We start from the raw sequence: 19,114 nt of genomic DNA on the forward strand, positions 1-19,114 counted from the left end.
ACACCATAAATTACTTATACGGCTTTTTTATTGCACAGACAAGTTTTAATTTGAACAATTTTAATCGTAAACAAGTGTGTCATTGAGGTGAGCAGCAGAAAGGCAGGCTGTAGTTAAGATGTCGCTTAGAGACAAATCATGCAGCTGCTCCATAGATGCTGAGTAATGAAACAACTCCAGGAAACTACGGGAACAAAACCTGTAATAAACTTACATTTTTTTGATTGACAGTTGTAAAACATATATTAAAATCACAATTATTTGTGGTAATATCTCAAAACAATTTCACTAATCTCACAGTCATTTAGGAACTTGATCCCTGCAGACCAACCAACAAAATTTCATTTGATAATAATATCAGTTTAAAGTGTAATGCTGTTACTTCCATCTTAGGGAGCCATTTAGAAACCACTCATGTGACTTCTTGTTGTGGAATGAAGACATAAGATGTTCAGATGTTTATTAGTTACCTAAATATTACTTACAACAACATGAGTTAAATGGCAGCTAATCACATCTACTACTATTATTATTTCAATATTCAGGAATATCATGATTTGAGAAGTCTTCATGGCACAAGTGTGAAACCCAGTGGACACACAAGGGACTGCAAGATGACAGCACAACATTTAAAATAAAACATTTTTTTACAATGTTGCTGCATTTTCACTTTCACAATAGGAGGCCTAAACACACCGAGCTTGTCCATTCATCCAGCAGTACAACTGTATTTAGTGTGTAGGGTTTCTACATTTATCTGACAGAAAGGAGGGGAGTTATCCATGGGCTTATATGCCTAAATTATAGCTCACAGAGTTAGTTAATGGATCCCACATATTTAGACAAAAGCTTTATCATTAGATAAGGCTCTCTTCAGTGTCCAGTCCTCCACAGACAACAGCCGAACAAACTCCTCTTCCAAAAGGAGATGGCTGCACCTGCCTGTTACTTGGATATAGTTGTCCAAAGCAGGCTAACCCACATGTTAACACCAGTAATTTGCAAGGCTTTCATTTGCCATCATTGTCTGCAGTCATTTTCAGGGGTCTGACTGAATTCACAGATGTTTTATTGTCACTCTTTCTTTGGTCCGTAGTTCAGGGTTGTTGTCCGCAGCTTTTTTCCAGTTCTTCCTCTTGAACCATTTCCTTTCCTTTCAGTTCAGTCCTCAAGTCTGCAATTTCTTTTGCACTACAGAGAGAGGCATAATACATACAGTCTGTGTGAGAAAATATTCACTTACATTAACCCTTCATCATGAACAGCACAACTGGCACATTATCTTTTATTTCATAGCTGGGGCTGTTTCTGTGTTCACCTGAGGGGAATGAGAATGATTCCACACGTCAGGTTGAGCTGCTGAAGGATGGTGGGAAGGCTTGGTGTGGTAAACTGCAGAAAAACACAGATGCGATTAAGTATAACACAACCAGAAATGCATGTGGGCAGGTGTATAAACTTGCTTGCATCATCTGCACAAACCTTTGGAGGTGGAATACAGGCACTAGGTGTGTTACTGTAGATGTGGTTGATGGCTTTCTGAAGGATCACAGCCTGCTGAGTGAGGCTCTGCAGGTACTCTGAGCTCTCCTTCACACTGCCATGGTTCTCCCCAACCTACATGTGTGTAACAATAAAGGCTCTCAGTTAAAATTATGAGCATATGACATAAATATACCAACAGCAAACATGGTATCCGAGCAATTTTAAGCCCACCTGGCTCGTATATATTGAATAAGCCTCTTTCTCGTGTTGCAGAGCTGATCGAAACTCTCCTTTACTCTCGTACACAGTGGCGAGCAGATGATGACTGCACAGAAGACAGACACAGAGAGGCAGAGAGGTAATGTAAAGTTTTATATAAAGGAAATGAAAGACGGGAGCAGTATATGGACAGGATGATCACGGAAATGTATATAATTTTCTCAGATTGTCTGTGAGCATAATGTGTTGCAGTTGGTGTTTTTTTTGTGTGTGTAAAAGTACAAGAAAACAGAGGAACATGACAACAAACAGTCTTACCTGTGTGCATGCTTCAGTGATGTGGCACCGTGGTATTTTGAGGTTGAAATTAAGGCATTCTGTAGGAACTTCAGGGAAAGCTCATACTCCATCAGTCCATGAAGTACTAGACCAAGCATACTCTGAAGTAGTGGAGGATAACAGGAATATTAACACATGTGGAGCACAAATATGTTTACACTGTGTACTTGAACATTTTGTTTGTTTATTTGTAAAAAAATATCTTTCCTAAAATTTCACCCTGCATTCCTCTGGTGTCAGAATAATCAGAAAAAACTGTTCCAACTGTAGAAATTCATGTAAACACCCTCACAAATCATAACAACAATGTCATATATGCAAAAAGATGGCAGACAAAACTAAATGTTCAGTTGATGGTATAAAACTTTTTATTAATTTACATATTGCATGTCAATTTTTTGTTCACATGTAATTTGTATTGTGGTATTACTGTATAAAGCTTCAAACTGTTATCAACATGTTGTTTAAATGTTCTGAGTAATAAAAAACAACATATCTTCTTTGTACAACAAAGAAACAACAAACAATTAAGAAAAATACTGTTAATCTTTATTCTGTTTTCAGTGTACATTTGAGTTGCACAGTAAAAATCATTTTACTTACCTTGATTACAAAAAGTTCCCATTTGTTCCTTCTTGTGTCTTGTTTTTTGGGGTTTTTTTGGGTTGAGTAGCTGTTAGTTATACTTATTTATGATTATTATGACTTTCATAATCAACTATATCCTTACACATATCCTTACCATAGTACACTGACTAAACCTACCTTTAATATCTAAAATGTATAGATCACATTTAGATTTTAGTTCAAAACAAAGCACAAAGACAGAAAGTAACACTTTGCTGGTGAGGTCACACTTACATCCAGCAGCGCGACTTGTGGATGGTCCTCTCCACTCACCAGCAGGGTGAGGTACCGAGCACGATACAGCAGCTGAAGGGAGGTCGAATGCCGTCCTCCAGCAAAGCAGTACAAGGCCAGGTAAGTCTAAACACAGATGGGAGAATACTTCCATGTCAACTATAATATTAGATGAATAGGATTAACATGTCTAACAATCTGTCTGTGGATAAATGAGAAGATAAAGGAACTCACATAGTCTTGTATGGTCTGTGGATGGTCTATACCTTGTATTCTCTCACTACTCATAACAGCCTTTTCCTGGTGGCTGAGGGCCTGTGACATGTGGAGAAATGATGGAAACAATACTCAATGAAAGCTCACAAATTGTTCTGGATGATGATTCATAAGTCTGGAGCCAGGCTAAGTAAAAGGTCATGGTAGAAATTGAACTGTAATGAATATTTACATCTGCATATTCTCCCAGGATGTAGCAGATGCGTCCCAGCAGACGCAGGCACATGCACACGTCCTCATGCAGAACCCCGCACACGCTGCTGAACAGAGTCAGGGCCTGGCTAATGAGTTCGTAACCCTCTTTGAGAAGACCTAAAAGCAAACATAAAATCCACAGATGAGCCTTGAATGTACAAAGATTATAAACATGTGCTCTTGACATGACGAACACTGAATTCAGATGAGGAAGTTATGTTTTCTTTTCTCCTTCCTAAACATGAATTTAAAATGCAAAAAACACCAAATTATTTACAATTGATCCAAATGGGGACAATACAGTGCCTATTTATGTTGTCAGTTGCTTAGCAACCGTGTTTTACATCAAAAATATGAACTTCTGAGTTTTACTTGAAGGCACCAGAAATATCATTATGTGAGACATTTTTAGCTCTATGACATTTTTGTGTATCAGGTGACATTATGCTGCATAATGTATAATGCTGTGTATTGATGCTTGTAGGCAAGGGTGTAGGCTTTGTGTCAATACTTACTTTCAATACATCCTTGTGGTACCTGTGTTACTCTTAAGGATATAATGTTGTGCTCCATAGCACATCAGCAGGGCAGATACTTTTCCATATGGGCCCTCCAGTTAATTGTGAGTCAGTATAAAAACACACAGGCAACTCTGCCATGTTAGGCGAAAAGTAATCATATGCTGTGTATGTGTTTGTATCTCACCCTGCTGCACTGCCACCTCTGCGAGTCGCACAAGCTGTGTGGCATCAGTTGCTGTAGGTTTGAGATGTTTGACCACAGGGAACATGTTGACAACATCTTCCTCACCAAACACCGGCCTGTGTCTGGACTCAAACATATACTCCCTCAGCTGCACCTATAGACACAGAGAAAAGGAAGAAGGGTAGCAGTTGTGTTTTATAGCTGCTTGTTGGATTTCACCAACCAAAACTCTTGCAGTAAATTCATAGGTAAACGTATTATGGAGAGAAGAGAGACAGATGTCTGACCTGGATGCCCGTCTTGATGGCAATCTCTCTCAGTAGGGAGATCCTCTGAAGGCTGTACTTTTCTATCACTTCATCTATACTTTCACTGAACACAGAGAGGATAGCAGTGTAAAATCTTGTAGCACATATCCAACCAAAGACACACACATGCACAAACACATTCACACACACCTATCTATTGTGTAGTGGTAATAATCTTCAGCCTCAGTCCTGATCCGGCCCCACAGCTCACTGGGGGTCAGTCTAGCCCACACACTGTCTGTCAATGAGGCGACTCGACTCCCGTGGCTCCGCCGCCGTCGGCTCCTGCGGCGAGAGAGCAGCTCATCTGAGCAGGAGTCGGGGAAACAGGAGGAGGAGCTCAAGAGGCAGTTTAGGAAGTGACTGACGGCGGCAGAGAAAGCTGCAGGTTCCACATCCTGGGAGAAAATAAAATATTGATATTAGAAAATGTAGGCTAGACTACTAAATGTTATGGTAATATTTGACTTGTTATTGAGCTCTTTACCTGTAGGTAGGTCCTGAAGATGTGTTTTGCACTCCTAATGATGACTTCACTGATGGAAATTCTCTGTGTAGGGAACATTTGATGTGTCACGTGATTCAGCATCCTCACAGACTGTTAACATCCTTTAAAAGTATACAATTAGCCACTAACTCAGAGGCCAAGTTGACTTATCATTGTGAGATCCAGCTCAACACAAGTTACAGGTTGTGCTTTTCTGAAAGTCCAAGATGCACACCACAGAGAATCTGAATAAAAAAAGGTTGGTTTTGGTGTTCTTCACACTCTAAACTTTCCAAAAAATATACAGTTCATCAACTCCCTAAAGATAAAGAACAAAGGTTGCAATCAGGACATTATGAACCCGACTACAGCAGTCCACAGTCTGCATTTCTTGTTCTTTTTATTTACTGTTCAGTTCACTGGAAATATTAATAATGATGTGGCCTACAAGGGTTTATTTTTAGTGGTTTGCTGGTATTCTTTTATAGCTTAATTTCCTCATCTACCAAACATTCGAGTAGTGTACCTCAAGGGTAGAAGGACAGGAAAACAATTGTGCAACTGACTGTTTTAACATCTACAGTATATCCTCATCTTCTGCCTGGAACTAAAGAACTGCTGCTAACGTCAGGCTACATTTATAAATATCTTACTCAGTCCTACACCAGAAAAAGATTGTCATTCAAGTGATGTGAAATCTTAACAATGTAAAAGTAAACTCAAGAGCAAGAGGTATGCAGCTACGATGACTTTACATACAAGTCATATGGTTAATAAAAGCAGGTACCTGTATGTGGCTGAGTCTATCTCTCTCCTCGACTCTGTCCAGCTCCCTCAGTAAGGTGCCCAGATATCGTACGTTCACACCCCGCTGGTGTAGCACTGAGGTCAGGGTTGCTCCATCCATCGGCACGACTATTTGGTCAAGACAGTCCCTCAGCTGCCACACACACATACACACACACAGGAGCAGAACTGTAGCTATCATCTTAAACTTATTGCACATGCCAGATGTGACCATTACTGCTCCACACAAAGACTCACCACTGCTGGAATCTGATTGGACAGTAGAAAAGCAGCCGCATCCCACAACAACTGTCTCTGCCTCTGAACCTCCTCGACACACTCAGAGAGGAAACGAACACCTGCAGCAAAGACAGACCCACAGTCAAATCTGATTAAAAAATAAAACCTTTATATATACATACATGGCCGTGTGTGTGCGCACAAGTGTGTTCAGTACCTGGAGAGCAAACATCAGGATTAAAGCGGATGTCAAAGCAGGAGTCACTCATTGATCCAACAGCCTCACAAGCTTTCATAGTCACACTTCTTCTTTGAAGTTCTGCAAAAGTAAAATATGAATGCATTATTAATCAAACAATCCTCACCATTTTACTTCTCCTCAGTTGTTAGTTAACGATGAACATTTGCACATTTTCAGGGTCTGTTAGGTTTGATGTAAGTTTATTATTTGACTGACTGAATTCTTTACTAGCACATAAAAACCAAACATTACCAACAACAAAACAATATGGGTAATAACAGAATATACAAGGGAGGCAAAAAGCTTTAAAAGTCTCTCTTAATTTTGACAATCAAGTATAAGAAACTTTAACTGAATGCAATTTGGAATAAGTCATTATTCTTTAACAAAAAGTCACATACTGATAAGAAAATAATATCTAGTATAGTAAAAAAAAATTGTTCTATAATCTTGAATATTAATTTGAAATCAGCAGGTGGAGTTTGTCTTTATGTTGTGGTGTAGTTCTTCAAATCAACTTCTCTGCTTTTAAGCCAGCAGGAATAACACATTCTTAAAGTGCTTACAAAAATGTAATATTTGAATATTTGTATTCCAAGATGAGCAAATTCTATCTGCTGATAAAGATCATGCAATGTGACTGAAAGCTCCAGAACCACTACTAAATGGACCGTGTGAGTAGTTTGTTTCCCCACCTTTTACTTCCAAGTCAAATATAAACTTGTGATATTACATATACTATAATTGTACCTACTCAGTCTGTTTCTCAGCCTAATTCTCTTTGCAGTAACACGATTTCCCCTGGTTTATTAATATGTTTTATCATTTCACTTCATTTAGCTGGTCTTATTCACCCATGTCAGCACCGGCTGTGGCTATATCTCCAGTTATCGTCTCTTCACTTTGCTCTGTGGCTTTATCTTGTTCTTCTGGTTGGATGAGCCCCTGGGACACCATCTTGATACTGAGTTCATTCCTGCAACAGAAAACACAAGATAAGGGGGATAACAAACTTCATTTCTGAAGCTCAGTTTATCCTGTTAATTGAATAGATACATGGTGGCTGCATTTGTGTTCAAACATTCAGCAAATGGTTCCACATCTCCTCTTCCTCACCTGTGCTGGACAAAGGCCTCTATCAGCTCTGGTCTCAGACTGGCCAACCCATGAGGATGTCGCCGTGGGTAACCAAAGCTCTGACACTCTTTCGGCACCTCCATCCTCTCCTCTGTCTCTGAGTGCTGGAAGTTAAGGTCAGGGGGGAAGGTCCGGAGAAGGTCTAAGATGTAGGCTCTTCCGTCATTACCCAGGATGCCTTTGGTCTCAATGCCAGAGCAAAGCTCCACTGGGCTGTCACTGTGGTCAAGCACCCAGTGGCGCTGGATTCTTAGTGGTTTACTGGTTTTATCCAGAAGCTCAAGAAACCTGAAATAATGAAAATGAAAGGTTGCATGTTTTAACTCATAGTTAAAGGTCCAGTGTGTAGGATTTAGGGGGATCAATTGACAAAATATAATATAATATAATAAGTCTGTTTTCTTTCGTGTATAATCCCCTGAAAATAAGAATCATTGTGTTTTCATTACCTCAGAACAAGCTTTTTATATCTACATAGGAGCAAGTTCTCATCCATGGAGTACACCATGTTTCTACAGTAGCCCAAAACAGACAAACCAAACACCGACTGTATCGCCATTCTCGTTATCGTGTTTTTGTGTAGGCCAGCGTAGTTAGCAGCCCCTCTGCAACGAGCAAAACAGTGCTGGAAAGTCACTCATTTTTAACGTGAAACTGCTTTATTTAGTGTTTTTACTGGTTTATATCAAAGAGACATCTTCAGGACATGTAACTGCTCTATGCAGTGTTTTTACTGATTTTCATCACCTGGTCAGTTTTGTTTTGCAGAGGAAAATAATTTGTGGATAATTTGGCTACCAGTAAAAACCTCCTGGGCAATGAACACCGAAGGAACTCCAGCCGGGAATACACGTTTGGCACACGGGAGAAGTTTCAGCTGGTTGCAATCATGGACTGTAAAAATAATGGCTGTAGCCAATCTGACATCACCCGTTTGTTTCTGGACTCCAGTTTTGAAGCTTCAAGTTCAGTATTTCATCTGTTTCCATCTTGGGTGACCATAACAGGCTGGCATTGTGGAGGAGGGGTGGATCTGACTGAGAATCTGAGGACTATCAGCAGACAGCCTGTCACTCACTGTCGCAGCCCGCCCTTAATAATTCATAACATTAAGACTTAATAAAAAGTAAACAGGTAAGTTATATAAAAATGTAACCCCCTGTACAGTTGTCATGAACGGAGAAATTACCTTTGTTGTACCAGGCTTATGTCAGCTGTAAAGTTGGGAATTTTTAACATAGGTGTCAATGAGGATTAAATCCGTCTGGAGCCAGCCTCAAGTGGCCGTTCAAAGAACTGCAGTTTTTGGCACTTCAGTGAAAGCTTCATTTTTCAGCTCAAGAGGCTGCCACTTTGTTGTAAGCTGCAATCCTCACCGCTAGATGCCACTAAATCCTACAAACTGCTCCTTTAATGATGTTCTTAATACCAAAAATATGACTTTATTGTTTTTTTGTGTGTTCGTGTGTGTTACCTGGGGTGTGTAAACACAGTTTTTCCATAGTCATTAGAGCCGTAGACGACACTCTGGTCCTGATTTTTCTCCAGTATCCCTGGGACGATTGTCTGAGCGATAACACGGATGCCACGATAATCTACGACAGCTGTTCCAAGTGTGTGAAGCCCCTCTATGTCCACAGATGCGTATGCCTGCAGCAAAGCAACAGTAATTTTGTTTTAATGTTGAGAGCATGAAGGGATGGATTAATTTATTTTAAAGTGGAAATATATAGGAAGAAAGTAGTCCATGCAACTGCAGGTGAAACTTTTTTTTGGTGTATGACTGTTTAATATTTCCTTCCTTTTAAAATCGACACAACTGTGCCTTTGCAGAAGTACTGAAATGAATACTGTCCTTTCTAGGATAAATATACAGCACACATGACACACTCACTACTCCCGCAAGTGGTGTTGTGTGGATCTACCTGCGCTCCCCTCAGGTCACAGATGGCAGCAGCGTGAGCAGCAGTGTTGCCCCCTAGTGGGAGGTAGTGCTCAGATATGTCGAACCCCAGGCTGAAGAACAGGTTGTTCCAGATGAACATCTGCATGTGAGGTGCCTCCCCTGGGTTTAATGGCATGACGTTACCGTCGACAACAGCTACAGCACCTCGTGTTGCAGCGGCAACAAAGTCACTGTTGGTCTGGATGCAGGGATTAAAATCTTGGTTAAGACAGTTTCTCTTCCTTGATTTTATTATAAACGCAACAAAATCTAATCCCAGAGCAGGAGGAAATAATCTAACATTATTTCACGTTATTCTATTAAAAAGATGAACAGCACAGAGGAAATATAGAAGGACAAGAGCCCTTATACACCTGTACTGCTGTTTCAGGGAAGATCTCACATTCACAACTGTGTTTCTCTGACCATTAATCAGAGCAACACTTTGAAAGAAGATGTTAAAAAAATCTTTGGCGTCACCTTGAATATGCTCCTCTCTCTGTGCAGCCGCTCCTGAAGGGAGGTCCTGGGGAGTTCCCTGCATCCCTGCAGCTCCTCATTCCAATCCCGACTCTGTGGTCATAACACACAACATCATCATCCTCAGATGCACTATGAAACATTTGTTTTTGTGTTTATGTGTGTACATGCATCTGCCATAAGTTCTGCACTTTACAGCATTGTTCTATTTCTCAGCATTTCCAAATGTAGCCTGTTTCCCCTATTTTATGTCTGCAACCTGCCCAGCTGTGTGCTCGTCCTGGCCCATGCGACTGGTGTGTGTCTCCTCTGCTCTGACACAGTCAAGGGTGTGATCTCCCTGACGAGCGATCCAGGTGAACACCTGGAAAGGTGCAGCGATTCGCTCATAAGGGTGCTGCTGAACTCTGGTTCACAGAAAGTGACAGAAAACATTTTTCTGTCAGTGAGGTTAGAACAGATGTGAGGATTTCTGTTTTACTTTAATGAAAGTGTTTCACGTTACTGTCTAACAGAGCCTCATGTAAGCTCTGGAAATGTAAATGACTGCCATTGATATGAGCAGTCACTTGTTCTTGTATTGCATGAAGTTTCCAGCTTGACTACAGACAGTTTGCTCACCTCTTCTTCTGCAGGGCACTGAAGTTTTTCCTGAAAGCAGGGCTGACTTGACTCAGCAGCTCAACGAGAGAGTGGCAGAGGATTTTGGGAGCTGCAGGTTTAGGATTGAAGTTGAAGGCAGTTGACCTGAAACAGTCAGAGAAGATGTTAAATCCAGGTAAGTCTTTACTGTCCTTGGTTGGTTTACTGCTATCTGGGGTCGATGTTGCTCTTAAATACTTTCTTAGTTGTGGGACTTTGAGTCCACAGCCATGCTAGCAGCTCTGTGAGGCTGTACTCAGCTAAATGCTAGAAGGTTTTCATACTTTTTGTGGCCAAGTTACAAGTTACAAGGCACACCTGAATTTATAATTGTGCACAATAGCTTTTGTAATGTGTGTTATCACTCTTATTACGGCTTAAATTGAATTTAATTTAGCTAGAATTTGCCTCTTTATTAGAAAACAGGTGCGCACAACATGCTGATACAGTCAATTTAAAATTCACTCATAACTTTTTGTATATAGGCCCAGTTGAATATTGGAATAACAGGCTAATGTGTGGTTATCACAAAATCCCACAGCACACCTGGATCGGCATTGAGGCACACCATTTGGGAACCACTTGTTTATATATTTCAGTCTGACAAAAGTAGTAGACTGACCGACCAACACTGGAGCAACGCTGCTAGTATGGCTAAAAACTCTTCACTTTTCATAGCTTAGTAAACGTACAAATGGCTGAACAGTTTAACACTCACTGGTTGAGGTAGAAACCACGTGTAGAGGATGTAATGTTGAGCTCTCTGTCCTCCACAGTCAGGACATTGAGGTACATTAAGTCCCCGTGCATCTTCCTGTTTCCTGGAGGAGGGTTCCAGCTGCTCATTGTTAGAACCCGCAGGCACTGTAATGGCTGCAATGACACTTTCATTAAGTCCCACTGTCGCTTCACTGTAACTGAATACTTTATTGAATCTTAACGAGTCATAGTTGCAAACACAATATCTGATCTCTCACCTTCCAGTCATCTCTGAGTGGCTGTAGGGGAGTAAATGGTCGTTCCTTACATCCAGGGAGGATGTATTCTGGAGGGCTGCAGTCAACAGACTCCTTTTCAGAAGCTCGCCTGTTCCCCACGCTGTCACAGTCTGCAGGGATGAATATGGAGGTGAAAGGGCTGTCTGAACTCTCAGACAAAACCCTGATGTAAGGAGGTAATGAGAGAGCAATTACCTTTGTCTCCTCTGGTAAAAAAGGTGAGGTAAGAGAGCGAGCTGCAGTTGACTCCATTGAATGCATCTGCAGGGTCAAGACTCCTCAGTAGATCACGAACATGTCTGAGATGAAGACGAGCATCACGCACTGTGTAAGCATCTGCAACATCAGAACACCTGCTTATAATGTGTTTCATCCAATCTCACACAAGATGAATGGAAGGACTTTTCTTGTTGCATTTCATGAAAGACGACGAACAAATCAATACATATATAGACAATGTAAGACGAAACACTGCAGCATAAAGTGACTCAAGTGAAGAAGAACTTATCATATAATTATAAGATCATATGATACCAAATGAGTTCTCAAAATCAGTGATACTCTCATGTCATGCAATTCAATATAGTGAGTATCATTCCTTCATTTCACATATTTCTAATTTGTGCCCCAACTGTATGCAGCGTGCCACCAATATGCATAAAGTTTTCTAGCATGTAGGGCAGCCTATAGACCAAATCACAATGTTTGTTTACAGTAACTTCAGGGTAGAAAATCCCCACATCACGTACAAAAATTGAAACAGTGCTGAGCAAATGCTGCCTGAATTGGTATGTTTTTAGCCACCTAAAAAAATCAAAATCAGTTTAAGTGTAGGCTACACTAGGCCTATATCTAGAATATTTTCACCACTTCACCTTGCTTTACTTCAATTTCACAGATAAGAAACAATAAATTATGACGACAATAAATAAAGCCTCCACAAAAATAGCATTTTAAGTCTTGTCCGCTCGTTGCTAGGCTAATTTATACAATGTAAAATGCCATAGGCTTGTGATAATAACGTTAGCATGCTGTATTTGTTTGGAAAACGTTTTTAGTGTGACAGTTGTTTTGTCTGTGAACCTTGTGAGTTGTAATGGACCCAAATTATGTACTGTTACCTTTGTTATATGTTGCTGTTGTCCCTGGTTTTATATGAGAAGAGGAAAAGATCGCTAGCTGCTAGGCTAATTTATACAATGTAAAATGCCACAGGCTGGAGCTAATAACGTTAGCATGTTGTATTTGTTTGGAAAACGTGTTTTTAGTGTAAGACAGTTGTTGTGACTGTTGTCACAGTGATTCGGTCTATATGGCACTGCATCAGATTTTAGGCCAACCTAGAGGGCACTTCATGTAGTTTTAGCTACTAGGGCATTCAAGAGGGCACTTCTGCAACCAGTCCACCAGTGGTCTGACACCTGATAACAGTTTAGATGAGAGGTCTACATATTTCAGACTAAAAAGGGCCTTTCTATCAGGTTCCAGATGTGAGGTCAGAATGAAGTCAGAGGCCAACAATGTCACCCTTTGAAGTGAACTACAGAATTAATTATCACAAAATGATTTTCTATAAAGGAGAAAGAAAAGAAAGAGGCAGTTACCCTCCACCACCTTGATCAGTGCTCCATCCTGGATGCCCTGGATGGAGTGTAAATCTGTGAGGTTGTCAAGCGTGGTGCCCCCCACCTGGAGGGAGAAGCATGTGCGGTGGCAGGTTATCTCGTGCTCCATCAGCACCTGGTGTAGCTCCGCCACCACCATCTGGCCTGAAACCTGAGAGAGGAGGATTGGAGTGATTTAGAAAGACGTGAAGATACAGTGTGTTACAGTGTCTGTAAGAAAATAATGACAGTAGCACAGCAGAACCTGAAGCTCAAAACTTTCTGTTCCAGGAGGCTGAATTCTGACAGTTAGGTTTGTCTCTTGGAGATCAACGATGTCATGGATGCTGAGTTGTTTCCTTTTATCAGCATCAGATGGCTGATCATCCCCAGGGCTTTCTTCAGTTTGACTTGGAGGCGCTGTTGACAACAGAAGAGACAAAATAAAGGTGTGGGGATGAAAACTGGCTGCTTGTTTGGAAGATAATGTTTCCCAGAATTGAAATTATAAGGGAGATTGGAAAATAAACTATTATTATATTTTAATGTAGTATAATCGGGTTATAATAAAATGTTAAGAAGAAAAGGGAAAATAATAAATGCATATTACAAAATGACAATTTGATAAAGAAAACGAGGTTGCTGTTAATCAAACAGGTAACTTCTGTATTTTTCAATCTGAACCATATTTTCACATGTTTTTGTGTCTACCTGACTGAGGGGAACAACAGTCTTTGAAACTGGTCCATTTTTGAGTGATAGGGCAGCACGTTACATTAACGTTAATGTGCAGTTTCGTACCACCAATTTACATCCACTAAACGTGTTTGTTTTTGCCACTGACAGGCTCAGATTCTTATTAAGAGTGTGTTGACAACATTATGGAAGCAAGAGAAAGAGCCTTTTTGTTTAACCAGAAACAGCCAAGCTATCACCAGAGCCCCACCAGACTCCATTTAAAAAACAGCAATTTTATCATTGTAAAACACACTTGATTCAGAGTTGACAGAAACAAAATAAAACTAACAAAAAACCTCTTGGCTCATCTTTCCACTGTTTTATCGATCACTTATTCAGGTTTGGTTGAAATAAATCCTTAATTCACCCAGTTAGATGTGACAATGTGCTGGCTCTATACATGTTAAAATGACTGGGTTTGGCAACAGCGCTTTCAGAGCTGTTTCTGGGGAAACAAAAAAGGATCTTACTGTTTAATAAAAAGGTCTATCTCTGTAGGGATCATTTCCATAATGTTGTCAGACACTTAGAATGATAATCTGGGCCTTTCAGTGAAAAAAGCAAGCACTTTTATTCAATGTAAATTGATAGTGCGCACATGCCCAGAGTGGTGACATTGCAGAATGTCCCGCTCAATAACGGACCAACTTCAAAGATTTTCGTTTCCATTAGTCATTTAGACACAATAGAATAGGAAAATATGGTCCAGGTGGAAAAATTCCAAAGTTACCCTTCAAATGGAAAACAAAAAATGCTGAAATTTAAATGCTCAAACTGGAAGCTTAAAGGAGCTATATTTAAGAAATCTAAAGCAAATAGTCATAAAAGCATCCTAATATGTCACAGAGACTAAGGAATAATGTTCATATAACATACTGATCTCACCGACAACAATAGTACGGCCAGAATATTTGCATTTAAAAAAAAGATTTTATGGTCTGCAAATCATGTTTATGTTTTGAATTTGTGTTTTGGCCTGTTGCGCCACCCACCACCGTCTACCAGTCACGCAGTCAGTAGAGTCTCAGCATCAGTTACAGTTACGACTGAGCTACAGCAGCACGGCAAGCAGCATTAGCAGTGTCCCGGTACATAGCATTAGCAGCTGGCTTCTCCTCAGCTGTATCCCGGCAGCAGCGTTAGCAGCAGAGAAGCTGGACTTGCTCGAACAGTCCACTGGAAAACCAAAGATCAAGGACGCAGTGATGCGGCCCTGCCACGGCAGCCGCCCGTGGGCAAACAAATCAGTCTCCAGCGTGTCGCTGTCCAGCAACCTCGAATCTGTAGGGGAGGGGGGGGCGGACACGACTCGCGGCAGTATTATGAATTTGAGTGCAGTAACCGTTTTGGCCACATTCTTACATACAGTGGCTTTAATGTAGCCTAGGTGCTTGAAATGAAACATGTAATTGAATAGGAAATGAAAACATGTATACAAAAAGGAAAAATTAAGAAATTAAGGTACAGTTTCCTTTAAATTTTCCATTTTTCACCCTCCTTTTGGAATTGGCTCTTTTCCCTCTAGTAGGCTATTTAACATTTGGCTTCTCACCTTTCTTTTTCACAACACCAATTTGTCATTTACAAATCCAATTTCATTTTCCATCAAAATTATGTTCTGAATATCTGAAATAAAATATTGTAATAGTTTATAAGAGTTTTGCCATTTTTGCTTTAAATTTTAATTCTAGGTAAAATTATCCTACATAGTGTAATTATCCGCCAAACAATATCACAGTACATAAACAGAGAAAAGACAAGCAAAGATAAACACAATCAAATAAAATCACACACCTTTGTCAAGTGGTGCTGCCAGAAACAGCCCATCAACTAAAAACAAGGTTGCTAGCTTCTCTTCCTCCTCCACCTGTGGTGGAGCTGGCTTGTTGTCGTCCTCCTCCCTCTTTGCTGGGTCCTGACATTGAATATGATCTGCATTTAAAATGGATTTCTCTGCAGTCTGATCTGCGCGGTCCTCAGAGAGATTTGTTGTTTTTGTTTCCTTTTCATGTACGCTCTGTCCCATCTGTTCATTATCCTGATTACTCTGTTGAGCCAGGTCTGCACGACACTCAGCAGGGTTAAAGTTCTCCACAACTTCAGTGTTGTTGTTGCTGTATTTTGTCTGCTGAACGTCCTTCTGTGACTCATCCATATAGTTGTGTTCAGCCGGCATCACTGAGGTGCACTCTGATTCAATGATTTGTTCTTTGTCTTTAACACTCTCTTGTGTCGGCTCTGTCCAGGAAAAGTCTGTATTTACCTGAGCAGCAACAATATCTTGTTGTAACCTAAATACATTCTCTTCATCTGTGTTTGACTTTTCTTTTTTTCCTGTTTGAAATGTATGCTTTGTTGAAGTGGGGGTCAGTTCCTCATGGATGTGATGCTGTTTCAGTTCTTCCTGTTCAGCTTCCTTGCCTATGTCTCCGAAGGCCCATTTGTTTTTCTCTGCCTGTCTCTCCTCCTTCCCTCGCACCTCAACAAAAACGTCCATGTCAGCCCAGCTTCCAGAGTCTATCCATCTCTGTTGTTTCTCTGAAGCATCTGAGTGTCTCTCTTGTGATGTTTGTGCCTCCAAGAACACATCCAACTGTCTCAGTATTTCATGTTCTTCCACAAGCATCTCGTTTGCAGTGTCAGTGTTTGTTAGAGCGTTTACTTCTCTCTCCACCATCTCATTACTACACATTTGATTTTGAGCCTGAACCTCTGCCTGTGACTCTGTCTGAGTCTGCACCCCCTTTCCGATCTGTGTCTCCACTACTTCGGTCTGTGTCTCAACTTCAGAAAACCCCCTGTTTCTCCACCTGCTGCTCCTCTCTTGTCCATCATCTCCCGGCTCATCCACCCTCACCACCTCCTCCTCCTCAGACACCAGCAGACACACCATCGGCTCCACCAGAGTCACGTCCCCTCCCAAGTTGCTGCTTAGGATGATGTCAGGAAACAGGAAGTGCTCTGGTTCGAGGGCTGGGTTTGTCACCCCGGTGGAGACGGTTAACAGATCATCCTCCAAGTCGTCCGGCAGGCTCAGTGATTCACATTCGCTCTCCTCACTGGAGAGCAGAGGGGATCTTTCCGCCTCACCCTGGATCGGTGTATCCTTACACTTGAAGAAGTTTGACAGTGTGTAGCAGCACTGGACTATGTTTCCCATGATGCCTTTGTGCACCAAACAGCAATAGAACTGTGCAGGTGGCCTGAGGGAGAAAAGAAGCACAGTTATACAGCTCCAGTGAGAAAAGAGTATTAAGAAAAAAACTTTAAGGTTGGTTAAATAAGACTGTCAGTTTTGCCAAATGATTTGCAATAAAAATGTTTTTCAGCATGATGTTAATTAACTTGTTAAACCTTAAAGGAAAACTTCATCCCCCAAATGACCATTTGTATATCAATTAATATCCCTTCCGTTCACAGACTGTACAAATAATGGGTGCAGTCTCTGTGACGTCACCCTTAGGTTTCTAAAGAGCCTTTTTGAAGCTCAGAGGGAGACTTCTGGCTGTCGTCATCTCGGCAGTGCCTGACCCTACCTAACCTTCACCTAATCACAAAATAGGCAAAGAGGTTGAGCGTGGGTGAAGCTGAGGCAGGCAGAACAGAGTGCTCCAGACACCAATGTATGTTATATTGTAGACCAAAACGTCAAAGTCTCTTAAGCTTGTGTTAACCACAGACCTTTTTTCAGTCATCAAACTAAAAACAGAATCAAGAAAGTATTGACTTTAAGATGAGGGAACCAGGAGTGCTAAAGTGCTAACTCATTTCCAGGTTTTCAGACTCACTTCTGGGGCACTCTATGAAGTCTGGTTGCTGAAGCATACCCACCTAGCTTGAAGCTAGCTAAGGCTAACAAGGTAGACTAAGAAGCTAGGCTATGTGCTATTCTCACAGACTGTATAAAAAAGCGTTGTTTTCACCTAAGTCACATATGACATCACATAAACAAATAAAACAAATACTTCCAATATAGACTGTGTTACAAACGCTACTTAGCACAACTTCTCCTGAAATGCAGGTGTATCATTATAAAGTTTGTTTTCATGGGGACTTGCAGGCCAACAGGTAAGTTAACATTAAACCTTTAAACAAGGCCGAAGAATGACAACCACACCACTGAGTACAAAAATACCACTTTACCTTTATTTATGAATCACAATATTTGAAACACATCTTGGGTTGAGGTTGGTTATAGCAGGGCAGTCCTGGGTATCAGGGATGAAACTAAGCTGAAGGCGTCATTCAGTGCTCCAGTGATTTTAAACACTTCCCCATTAACAGTCTCAGGCACAGACAAGTAGCGCTGCTTATGCAAAAGTGTTAAATAGTAATGTTTTAGTAAAAATGCATGTGTTTGACAAGTACAGAGCATACAGCTGAATAAATGAGACGTGGGCTATAATGCACGAGTTGTGTGAGAGTTTGTAAACACACATTCTAATTTTTCTGTTTGTTAAACTCAGACCCCTATGACTTCAATATAACAAGAATTTTCCCTTTTTTGGAGGATTTTTGGTTCACCTTGACGGCATGAGAAAAAAACAAAGTAGGCCTATTCTTCACAAATTTAACGTCACATGAAATGAGTAATTGATTTACAAATGGTCATTTAGGGGGTGAAGTGTTCCTTTAAATGCATGATTAGTTTGAATTAAGCTGCTAATTATAAACTACAAAAGGCTTTGTCACTGTCACATGTGCGTGTCTGTTTGTGTGGCATGTGTGAATGCAAGCAGATAAGAGCCTTAGACAACAGCTGATGACCGTAAGATTATAAAGTGTTCCTGCAGAGGTGTCACCTTACTGAGGAAAGGACTGGAAACTAAATCACATCAGATGGACTCTGGAATGATGTTGGATATGTGGAAATCCTGGAACACAGATGAAAGGGAACACTGAGCAAAATTTTAGAGTATAAAAATGCCTATAAGTTACAGTTATTTGGCTATATAAATAAAAACAGCAGGGTGGTCTGAATAGACTCAATTTTAATGTCTTGAATCATAATTGGAGTTTATATAAAGGTAACACACCTTATTGAAGCTCCTGGGAACACAAAGGTGCAGCAGGAAACGCATGTAGCTCAAACAACAGAAGCATAAAACAGCATCAATATGACATCAATGTAATCAATCTATGGGCCCTACCAGCCAGTGTGGAGAGAGGAAGAGGCTGTCAGTCTGTGTCATCTTCTCCAGACTCCTCTGCTGTCCATCCTGCTGAAATCACAGAGCTGAGTTCCCCAGTATTTGCTCTACAGCAGGAGGCTCCTCTGTCTTTGCTGCGAAACCACATTACACAAACTGTGTGTCAGTGCATGTGTGAGTCTGCCCTTCATGGGTGGAGAGTAGCTGTGAGAGGAGCATGCAGGCCCTTCTGTTCACACACACATGCACATCCACACACCTAGTACCCATCCAAGTCC

The 19,114-nt window shown here is 40.9% G+C and overlaps 1 protein-coding gene across 1 annotated transcript; it reads right to left on the bottom strand.

Moving 5' to 3' along the window:
- Positions 1–13: 13 nt before the first annotated feature.
- On the bottom strand, positions 14–19,113 carry LOC117267791 (clustered mitochondria protein homolog). The gene is made up of 30 exons (XM_033643808.2): positions 18,837–19,113; positions 18,494–18,560; positions 15,481–16,889; positions 13,214–13,368; positions 12,949–13,120; positions 11,540–11,680; positions 11,324–11,454; positions 11,065–11,219; positions 10,326–10,451; positions 9,964–10,111; positions 9,705–9,797; positions 9,205–9,423; positions 8,754–8,929; positions 7,259–7,567; positions 6,997–7,118; positions 6,119–6,220; positions 5,920–6,020; positions 5,663–5,815; positions 4,876–4,938; positions 4,539–4,786; positions 4,368–4,452; positions 4,081–4,234; positions 3,353–3,492; positions 3,139–3,219; positions 2,905–3,030; positions 2,023–2,144; positions 1,717–1,810; positions 1,483–1,617; positions 1,319–1,392; positions 14–1,191 (listed from the first exon to the last, which is right to left on the bottom strand). The coding sequence occupies exons 3-30, from the start codon at positions 16,844–16,846 to the stop codon at positions 1,098–1,100; spliced, it is 5,085 nt and encodes a 1,694-aa protein (XP_033499699.2). The 5' UTR covers positions 16,847–16,889; positions 18,494–18,560; positions 18,837–19,113; the 3' UTR covers positions 14–1,097.
- Between the last annotated feature and the right edge of the window lies 1 nt (position 19,114).

The sequence above is a fragment of the Epinephelus lanceolatus genome, chromosome 11 (genome assembly GCF_041903045.1).
Source record: "Epinephelus lanceolatus isolate andai-2023 chromosome 11, ASM4190304v1, whole genome shotgun sequence".
Lineage (NCBI taxonomy): Eukaryota > Metazoa > Chordata > Actinopteri > Perciformes > Serranidae > Epinephelus > Epinephelus lanceolatus.